The sequence below is a fragment of the Hylobates moloch genome, unplaced genomic scaffold (assembly GCF_009828535.3).
Source record: "Hylobates moloch isolate HMO894 unplaced genomic scaffold, HMol_V3 SCAFFOLD_6, whole genome shotgun sequence".
Lineage (NCBI taxonomy): Eukaryota > Metazoa > Chordata > Mammalia > Primates > Hylobatidae > Hylobates > Hylobates moloch.
Window position 1 is genome coordinate 138959117 of NW_026652281.1, and position 11294 is coordinate 138970410.

General features: G+C 34.2%; 1 protein-coding gene across 3 annotated transcripts in view; it reads left to right on the plus strand.

Annotated features, from left to right (window-relative positions):
* Window positions 1-10100, plus strand: part of GABRA1 (gamma-aminobutyric acid type A receptor subunit alpha1) — a 52169-nt gene extending 42069 nt beyond the window's left edge. For all 3 annotated transcript variants that reach the window (XM_032158550.2, XM_032158549.2, XM_032158551.2), the window contains exons 8-10: window positions 1082-1234; window positions 5794-5996; window positions 7235-10100. In XM_032158550.2, coding sequence (XP_032014441.1) covers window positions 1082-1234; window positions 5794-5996; window positions 7235-7546 — 668 coding nt within the window. In that variant the 3' untranslated portion in view covers window positions 7547-10100. The remainder of the gene's footprint in view (window positions 1-1081; window positions 1235-5793; window positions 5997-7234) is intronic.
* Window positions 10101-11294: the final 1194 nt, after the last annotated feature.

The following is an 11294-nucleotide window of genomic DNA, read 5'->3' on the forward strand; positions in this document are numbered from 1 at the left end:
AATGATTATCTGTTCAAAAATGTCAATAGTGCTGAGGTTGAGAAAGCCTAATGCTGCTAATTGGTCTCCATTAAGATATTTTAAGTTAAAAAAAAAAAAAGAGTGGCAGAATCGCACATGTGAAAGATCACTCTACCTCAAAATTTAGGAAAAATTGGAGTTAGGATGTGACTAGAGCCTATATTAACCCTATATTTTGAGTGAATAAGGCTAAACAATCCTAAGATTTTTAACTGAGAAAGTATAAAGCAAAAAGAGAAACAATAAGACTCTCCTGCAATTTGGTTTTTGTGTCTACTGCTTTATACCTCTAACTGAAGTCAGAATTTGGAGTATTTAAGGACCCTGGAGAGCGCCTAACTAGACCACTGTTTCCCAGATCAATCTAGGAATTGGGACAAACTCAAAAGCTGGTTATAAATACATATTTTCCTGACCTTCCAAAGAACGGTTTGTAAATCTAGTTGGGATGTGAAGAACTGCGTTCTTCTAAAGTTTCCCAGGTGATCCTGGAAAATAAATTTTGAGAAACAAAAGATTCTAGCCCACTCTCCTTATTTTGTAGATCAGGCCACGCTAAATTACTCATCTGATGTCAAAGAGATATTTAATGCAGTGCTGGAGCTAAAATTAAACTGTCCTGATGTACACACCAAAGCTTCTTCAGTAGGTATTGTGGATCTGCTCTGTAATGGACACACTGGAGATCTGATCTGTTTCTGACCCATTGGTCTATGTCACAGGGTTTAGCATGTTGCCTTCTCAGTCAATTTAAGGATTGGAAAGCCAATCCTTAAATATAAACTCAGATTTGTTCCTCCAATATGTGATGTATTTGAATTAAGAGGTAAGAATATCTTTAAGGACTCTGGCACCTCAGTCTCATCCTCAGAGTCATTTTACTGTGTGTTAAGTATGTCTCTTTTATTTTCTGGGTAAAAACTTCTTCCTCCAAGAACTGGATATCACATGGAGAAAGGATGTGTCTAACTCCAAGACCTTTGGTACTCATAGTAAATCTCAGAGATTACCTTTTTCCAAGGTCAAATTGCTCATCTTTCTTGTCTGTTTTACTTCTCAGGAGAATATGTTGTTATGACCACTCATTTCCACTTGAAGAGAAAGATTGGCTACTTTGTTATTCAAACATACCTGCCATGCATAATGACAGTGATTCTCTCACAAGTCTCCTTCTGGCTCAACAGAGAGTCTGTACCAGCAAGAACTGTCTTTGGTAAGTCCCAATCAAGATACATATGCAAGGAAGGGTATGGAAGACAAGTTATATCACACCCGTGACACTGCAAAGAGAAATAAAAAAATTATACACTCAGATATTAAGTTCATACAACAGAAAGTTTCAAGGAATTGCCACTCTCATTATGGTATGTATTTTTTTAAACTATTTAACTAGCAAGCTGTTTTAGTATTTATGAATAGATGGTATTAATGAACATTTGATTTGATATTTTGAGATAAAAATGAAGTGAAGAAGGCATAAAATGTATAATATTAAAAACTCATAAATAAAAACTTAATATTTAAATAATATATTTAGAATATGTAACATGAATCACTGAGTTTTTCGAGAAGCTTAGAAAATATCAGCAGAGCTACTTATTTACATTTATAAAAAGCAGGATTTCTTTAAGTAGGGAGAGCCAATTAATGACCATCATATCACTACAGGAATAAGTCTCTTTACCTGATGTGTGCACTTCTGTAGAGTTACATGCATTCATTTTTTCTATTACAATATTTTTAATGACCTACATGCTTCAAGTTAAGAAATCTAATTGAGTATTGTTTAAAGGGTAAGAAACCTTTTACTAATAGGAAAACTTATTTCCTCATGTATTATTTTAGAGTGTGCATTTGATATAAAAAGATATTTCCTACCTATATCCCAGTATACTATTTCAACTGTATTTTTCAGGCTGATAAAAATGAAAGATTCTAATATAATATCTTCTAGACTCAGAATGCAGTAGTGAACTGAACACAAATCGCCACTCTCCTTATGAAAATTGCATTCTGAAGCTTAAAATTGAGTAATTATCAAATGCTTTTATACTGGGTGCTGTTCTATACAATTAGCCTATATTATTTAACTATAAAACAAATTCTATCTACTGTTATTATTTCCATTTTCAAAAGTGAAATCTAAGGAACAACAGATTAAGTAATCTGCCCATAGTTAGAAGCTATTAGATGGAGCCAGGACTAAGACCCTAGCATTTAGCTCTGGAGTCTGTCCACCTAATGACAATGCCGTATCATGACCTCTGAGCTATCCTGCTGCAATGAAAATAATTGAAATAGAAGTATTGTGGTTAACTTCATTTGGAAATCAGAACTACATATTTATTGGTGAAAGGTGCAATTATCAAGGTTCATTCCACAAATATCAACTAGGCACCTGCTGTTTTTAAGAGCTGTGCTAAAGGATAAAAGCCTTAAGAAGCTTATAGTCTAAACTGAGAATTATTCACCTGAAGAGATTCCTATGATATCATCTTTCAATAATATGTAGTGTATGAAAAATCAGTTGTCTCAGAAAAAAGCAAGACTCTGCTATAAGTACCAGAAATGTGTATTTTCTTCTGAACTTGGCAATATGCTTCGAGATTGGCAAACACCAAATCATTGCTCTGACAATAGCCTAGGCATATAGCTAAATTAATATTCAGTATAATTGCAGCTGCAGAGCAAAAGAGCAGTTCATTGCATACTCATTCTTTCCCATTACCACGTGTTGATATTAACTAGCAATGAATTCACTAAAGACTAAGTCTTGTTAAGATGCTTATATCTGTATGAATATGCCTTTTTCTCACTAGGAAATTAAAAAAAAAAAAAAACCCACACAGGACAGGCTGGGCACAGGGCCCATGCCTGTAATCTCAGCACTTTGGGAGGCAGAGGCAGGTGGATCACGAGGTCAGGAAATCAAGACCATCCTGGCCAACACGGTGAAACCCCGTCTCTACTAAAAATACAAAAAAATAGCCCGGCGTGGTGGCGGGCACCTGTAGTCCCAGCTACTTGGGAGGCTGAGGCAGGAGAATGGCGTGAACCCTGGAGGCACAGCTAGCAGTGAGCCGAGATCAGGCCACTGCACTCCAGCCTGGGGCAACAGAGAGAGACTCCGTCTCAAAAAAATAATAATAATAATAAAATAAATAAACACAGGACATATTTATGTTTTATTTTATTTTTGTAGTATGAGTACAACATTATATTGAAAAAGATTCTTTTAAAAGGTGATTTTCCCCTTCCCACACCAACAAATTCTACTCTTCTGATTTGAAAATTATTTACAGCATTTCATATGGTGTATGTCAAAAAATATTGCTCTTAACTTTGTCAGCAGTCTTATATCTCAACAGACTCATGGCCTTTGGTGAACATAACTATATGTCTGTAAACTTAGTTGTGACAAGTATTTTTGTGTTTCAAGTTTTATGTTTCTAATATTTTAAGTTCACTAGAATCACAAATACAATTTTCTAGACTTTTAACCTTTTAACATTTATTTTGTACACGTTTCTATGCTTTTTAGTTTGAACTCAGCACATTTTTTTTCTGAGCTCTGTGAGATGCGTAAGAGGATCATGTAGATTCAAAAAGAAAAAAACAAAAGAACCAACCAAACAAAAGTTGTACTTTATAACCATTTATTAAAAGACGTCCAGAATGAAACAATGTTGCAGTCTATCTTATGCCTTAGAAGACCATATTCTTGGTTTTTCATGCTGTCTCTCATTTGGAGGCAATGTGGTCACTTAATTTTGCTGCCAAATACATCCAAGTTTCAGATTCAGTCTCACCACCTACCAGCTGTATGGCATTGGCAAATTTACTTCCTTTTATGGAGCTTCAGTTGTCTGTTAAATGAAAGTACAAGGAAAGTAAAGTAATGCTGTTTTTTAAAAGGTGAGACAAATAAAATAAAATATGTACATTGTCAGGTTCAATACTTGTAACTTAAAAGCCGTTCAACAAATCTGTGTTCTTTTCTCTTTTCCTATAACAGGAATTGTATTTTCCTATGGCACAAATTGTATCTTCATGTTAATCTTCTTAACTGCTCTTAATTTATGGACACATTTGGTTTAAAAATACCCATTACCACATTACTTCTGACAGCTGACTACATAAAACAAGATTTTTTTAAAAAATTGAATTTATTGTAGTAGGGATTTATCAAAAAGGACTAAGGTTGTCAATTATAATAGTCATTAGTTTTGCCCTTATTATCAGGCTAAGAGCTAAACACTTCATTGCATTACCTTACTTAATATTCATAATAGCCTTCTGAGTTAAACTTATTAAATCAACTTACAAGAAAAAAATTTTATAAACCCCAGAAGCTCAGGATTTTAAGGCAATTTTCTCAAGGTCATTCAGCAGTTATAGAACAGGGATTTGAAACTCGGTTGCCCTGGACTTTTAATTACCCTAATATTTGCTCAAGTTAATACTGACATGTAAATTCAGGAGCCTGAATTTACATGTCATTGCATTTAATCCTCATGATAGTCTTTTGAGTGAGTGAGCAAAAATGTCCTTCTCCTAGAATTTCAACAATGATATAGACAGTGGAGAGAATGAAAGACAACTCATCCCTTTTACAGATATGGGCACAGAGTTCCTACAGGTTAAATCACTTAGCAGAGGTCATACAGCTAATAAGTGGTAGGATTGAGACTAGTCACTGGAAGAGGTCAGAATTATTTCTACAATATGTAGCCTGATCCTCCCTGAATGGGTAACTGTGAACTGTTTTCTTTAACATTTTCATATGGTTTAAAGGGAACCTGACAGCATTATACTTTTGTACTGAGTATAGTGCATTACAAATAGTAGGTTGATAGTATTTGGTAAATGAACATTAGAGGGTATCATCTTTCTCATACTAACTTATATAATTGTGTAAGTAAACTAAAATGGGCTAACTTGAAAACTTCTTTTGAATAGAGGGCATTTTAATCCCTAGGGATGGATTTGCAGAGTAGGAAAGATGAGGCAGCCTTATCAGAAAGAAAAAAGATTGTAACGTTTGAATCAGAAAAACTGGTGTTCAAATGTTGGTACTGCTACTTCTTGCTGTGTATTCTCTAGCAAGTTACATAAAATATATTATTATATATATGTGTGTGTATATATATTTGTGTGTGTCTATATGTATATGAGACACACATGTTTCTATCTATATATGTCAGATTTAGGAATTTCTTTAAAAGTGTGGCTATTTTTGAATCAAGAAAGATAGTGTAAAACCATGAGTCAATAAGGTGACAATTACCCCCAAATTGTTCAGTTATCTATAAATTATCAAAAAGTCATTCACTTCCTTGTTTATATATTTGGGGTACATAGAATATTAAACAGAGCTGAGTATCCAGAAGTTACTTGTGGATCACAGGCAAGTGAAGATCTGTGATTTCTATATCAAGAACTAGGTACCGTGAGGAATATTATTTCTTGTTTTACCCAGGACACCCGTGTTCAAAGTGCCAATTTAAAGGAGTTTACTATCTTTTTAAGAGCACCTCAATAGCAGAGCAATTTATTCCTACAAGATATCCTCCTCACTGCTGCCATTCCATGAATCACAGACTACACTGGGGTTAAATTAAGGCTCATCAATTCTAAACCAAAATAAGATGATCTAGAAACCACGTTCTGTCACGATACTGTTGATTTCCTTTTGTTCAAGTAGGCTGTCCTATCATGATGAAATTTCATAGTATGAACTGGCATCACGTATGTTTTTTTTTTTCTTTACAGGAGTAACAACTGTGCTCACCATGACAACGTTAAGCATCAGTGCCAGAAACTCCCTCCCTAAGGTGGCTTATGCAACAGCTATGGATTGGTTTATTGCAGTGTGCTATGCCTTTGTGTTCTCAGCTCTGATTGAGTTTGCCACAGTAAACTATTTCACTAAGAGAGGTTATGCATGGGATGGCAAAAGTGTGGTTCCAGAAAAGGTAAATGCTTTAATAGTCACTGTAGTACATCAATATTATGTCTCTTTAAACCTATGAAATGAGATGTTTGGGCCTGTGGTATTGGATGGAGTATGCAGAATAATAAGGATTCTTTTTTTCTTATGTTGTGAACAATTAAGTGCCATGATAATTTTGTTATTGATAAAGGGAGAGGTCATTTAGGTGAATAGATGTACAAAGTGGAGGAGATAAAGGAGAGACAGGAAGGCAAAAATTTCTAGTCAAATAGACTTTCCTTTGGTTTCTATTGATTTGAGAACAGTTTTAATGAACCTGATATTAGGAGCAAATAAACTTAGTCAAATCCTTTATTTACCAAGTGCATTATAATTTTGTAACTTGAAAGTTATATTCTTTTGGTTGTTTTCTGAGCCTAATCATTTGGTCATAAATGTATAACCATAATGCCTCAATTAAATTAAGTTTGCCACATGAACCATCCCTAGTTCTCTGCAAAGTCAAGGGCAGGCACATTTTCTCTTTCCAAAATAGACATACGCTTTAGGGATCATAACACACAGAAATTACCAAGAAATGCCTCATGGTAGAAAATGTTCAAGTTAAGAATACTGCTGCTTCCCTCAATTAGAACCTATTAGACAGTATGGATTTTATGTCACAGCTTGGGAGGATAGCTCTATTTGTGGGGTTTGAAGAACAAGCATGACAAAATGCAAGTAAGCTTTGGGATGCTGTGATGAAGAGCAAAGACAGAGACAAGGAGATTTTAAGATGTTTAGCAATAATCTAGAAAGAGTAACTTGAGAGCAGCTTTTCTGAAACTTTATTCTATAGAATATTAGTTTCTTAAGATATTCCCTGAAAATTTAGTTCTTTGTTGATGACCACTTGAATATTGCTGCATACTGTATTTCCTGGTCACAGCATATTAAAGGGGCTTAGAAGTTCTATAGTAAATAAATTGGTTTAACTGTGTTTATCCCATAGTTACACAAATGCATTAGATAAGAAAATCCTCTGTAGTGGTAACATCTACCATATTTAATAAAATCTAAGGTGTTGCACTTCTTGATGGCAAAAGGCTATTAAATACTGCCTGCATTTTTAATTTATTATAATAAGACAGGCATAAATGGTGTTTTTAAATTCTTAAAGCACAGATTTAGGTTGCAAAATAAGGGCCACCTTGCTCAGCAACTTATAATTTTGCTTCTCACTGTTTACTAAACAAAATGCATTGCTCTTTCTTTCTACAGCCAAAGAAAGTAAAGGATCCTCTTATTAAGAAAAACAACACTTACGCTCCAACAGCAACCAGCTACACCCCTAATCTGGCCAGGGGCGACCCAGGCTTAGCCACCATTGCTAAAAGTGCAACCATAGAACCTAAAGAGGTCAAGCCCGAAACAAAACCACCAGAACCCAAGAAAACCTTTAACAGTGTCAGCAAAATTGACCGACTGTCAAGAATAGCCTTCCCGCTGCTATTTGGAATCTTTAACTTAGTCTACTGGGCTACATATTTAAACAGAGAGCCTCAGCTAAAAGCCCCCACACCACATCAGTAGATCTTTTACTCACATTCTGTTGTTCAGTCCTCTGCACTGGGAATTTATTTATGTTCTCAACGCAGTAATTCCCATCTGCTTTATTGCCTCTGTCTTAAAGAATTTGAAAGTTTCCTTATTTTCATAATTCATTTAAGAACAAGAGACCCCTGTCTGGCAGCCTGGAGCAGAGCAGACTATTCAGCTTGGAGACAGGATTCTGACAGAGCAAGTGAAAGAGCAAAGTCATGTCAGAAGGAGACAGAATGAGACAGAAAAGAGGGGGAAGATGGTTCAAAGATACAAGAAAAAGTAGAAAAAAAATAACACTTAACTAAAACCCCTAGGTCATTTGTAGATATATATTTCCAAATATTCTAAAAAAGATACTGTATATGTCAAAAATATTTTTATGTGAAGGTGTTTCAAAGGATAAATTATAAATGTTTCATGAAGAAAAAATTTAAAAAATCTATGTCTTTATTACACAAACTATGGTGTGCTTATGTTTTTGTTTTGCTTTTTAAACTGATGTATAGCTTTAACATTTTGTTTCCAAAGCTGAAGATCCCAATTCTTTCTCTTTGAAAAAAAATGCCTAATGCATTATTTTGTCATAAAATGCTATTTTAAAATTCATGGAACTTTCATAGGCAAAGGTGCAGTTGCTCATTGTAGAGCACATTTAGTCCAATGAAGATAAATGCTTTAAATAGTTTACTTCACTTTCATCTGAGCTTTTACTGCTAGACTCAAGGAAGAATAATTTTAACAGACACGTATACTCCTTAGAAACTAAACTAAAATAATTTTAAAATATTCCCTTTTTCACCCTATTTTCAGAAAGCACATGAGCCCAATACTCACTTAATTCTCATTATGAAGATGTTTTTAGAGGGGCAAAAATATTTTGCAAGCTCTGGAATTGTTGAATGTATTCTTTTATATAACTACATTAAAAGCTTTAGATTGAAATTTATGACTAGCAAACAAAAATAGAATATATAAACGATATATGTAAATATACAGCATGAGATTGTACATTTTTTACTTTTTTAAAATTGTGTTCTTAAAATATTGTGTAAGAATCACTGCACTTAGCTGTTAGAATGTTGTTAAATGCTATGGAAATACATTTAGAACCTGCATTTAAGAACAGAACAGCAAGTAGGAACCACATGGAACTTAAAACATATGGGTATGAAGTCCACTTACGTAGACAAAACTTATAATTTCCAAACTGTTGTCCAGTATACAGTGATCAGTTGATATCTGTTCAAGTCATTCCACACATTTCCCTATTTTAGGCTATTATAATATAGAAAGAAAATGGGAAGCATTAGTTGGAGCTAGAAAATGAACTGTATATTATTGCTATATTTGCTAATACCAACTATTTCAATAAGTGTTGTACCATATGTAGCATTAAATATAAAATACATAAAAGAATGTACAGAAAATAGCTTTTATTGAGTAATATTATTACATTTCATTTATACTGTAGCAATATATTTGTAGGTATACTATGTAAGGGCTTTAAATAAAAGGGGTCCATTAATACTTCCTTATAAAAATTCTAGCCTGTTTCATTACTGCCCAGATGTTTTAGAGATAAATATTTATGCAGAAGGTATTTTTGAAGTCTCCTTTTGTCTGATAGAGTTTAACAGATATTTAAATTTAGTGTTCAGAATCCACAAGTCATGGTCTAAACACACTTAGAATACTACAGCATAAACCTGTTAGCATTATTGCCAAATAAGACAGTTGGGATCCAAACCCAAGTCTTGAACAATGTTTTTCTCAAAAAGCTGCTATCCAATGACATAGGAAAATACATTGTGTTTTCCTAAACACACTTTTCTTTTTAAATGTGCTTCATTGTTTGATCTGGTCCTGCCTAAATTCCACAAGCTAGGCCAATGAATGCTGAATCAAAGGCATTTCATCCACCAATATCATGTGTAGATATTATGTATAGAAAATAAAGTAAATTATGGCTCTAACTTCTGTGTTGCTGTTTATCTTGTTATTTTTCGGCGTTATACTAATGTGTTTATTGAGAGCATTTTACCTTCCAGACTTCTCATGGCTAACTTTTGGTCAGTATTTTGCTCCTTAGATGTGAATATTTCTTATTAGTCTGCTTCCTGCTACGCAATGACTGCATTTCTATCATTTCTCAGTTTGTTAGTATATGTGGATAGTATTCTACTGTATAAATGATTGCAAAGTTTATCAAAAACAAATTATTATATGTAGCTTTTCTACAGTGCTTTGCTAAACCATGTAGTACTAGTTAAGTCTTCCTTGAAAATAAAGATACACTCTTATAGGGGACAGTTCCTGTTTACTCCCAGGAAACTTTTTTAAAAGATGACACTGAATGTTTATTGCACTTTAGTGCAGTGAAGTGGCAATAAAACCTAACATGAATCAAGGTTGTTTATGGCAGATGCATGTGTTGCTTCACAGAGTTTAGCAAAAGCTCTTAATTTTATGTCATACTGTATTCTATTACGATAATAAAGCTAACATTATTCAATAATAAAATGGAATACCTGACTCTCTTTTCATGTTTTGAAAGGACTTTTCATTGCTCTGTTTTGATGCATTTTTACATTAGAAGCACCTAAAAGTACCAAGTGCTAGCAGGAATCTAGGCCACTAGAAAGATACTAAAAAATATCAATAGTATGATCCTATACTATGATTTTTAAAAAATTATTTATAATATAAAAATGAATTAAACACCAGGTTTCTGGTATTACTAGTAGCACTTTGAAATTTATGAAAGATAAATGTAAGAGAGTGAAAATGCTGAAATGATAATGGAATTTGCTCATATGTATTGATAGTATAGGAAACTCATCTTCCCTTCGATCCTGAGACTCTGATTTAATTGTTTTGAGATTGCATCTGAGCACTAGTTTTTTAAGCTATCCTGGTGACTCTCAGTATGTAGCCAAAGTTGTTACATTGTTAATACTTTTCATTTTAACTTAAATTCCTTAAGGTTTCTGTAATCAGTCACATCAAGGTAAAAAATATTTATAATCACATGCAAGACAATAGAAAAGTCATTTCAATGATAGACATAAAACCATAATTGGATTCTACACACCAGACCACATAAGACAAAATTTCTGCTTTAGATGATGGTCTTGCCAGAACAACGTAAATTGTATCTTCAACAAATAAAACCTACATATTTCCTAGTAATGACTCACAACTTTATAAAAACTCACAATTAAAAATCCTCCAATAGCTGGGTGCGGTGGCTCATGCCTGTAATCCCAGCACTTTGGGAGGCCGAGGCGGGCGGATCACGAGGTCAGGAGATCCAGACCATCCTGGCTAACATGGTGAAACCTGGTCTCTACTAAAAATACAAAAAATTAGTTGGGCGTGGTGGCGGGCGCCTGTAGTCCCAGCTACTGGGGAGGCTGAGGCAGGGGAATGGCCTGAACTCGGTAGGCAGAACTTGCAGTGAGCCGAGATCATGCCATTGCACTCCAGCCTTGGCGACAGAGCGAGACTCCATCTCAAAAAAAAAAAAAAAAATCCTCCAACTAAATGATTTATTCAAATAAAACTGTCAATGTAAACTAGCTGAACCATCACATTTATTGATTTCTGGGTTCTCATAAAAAAGAATGCAGTGAATGATGACTATTTTGTCTATCAAACCAAATTCATGTCAAGGCTCACCACATAATTATCAAAGAAATCACAATAAGAAAGGGCTTGGCATTATTGCTGACCATCT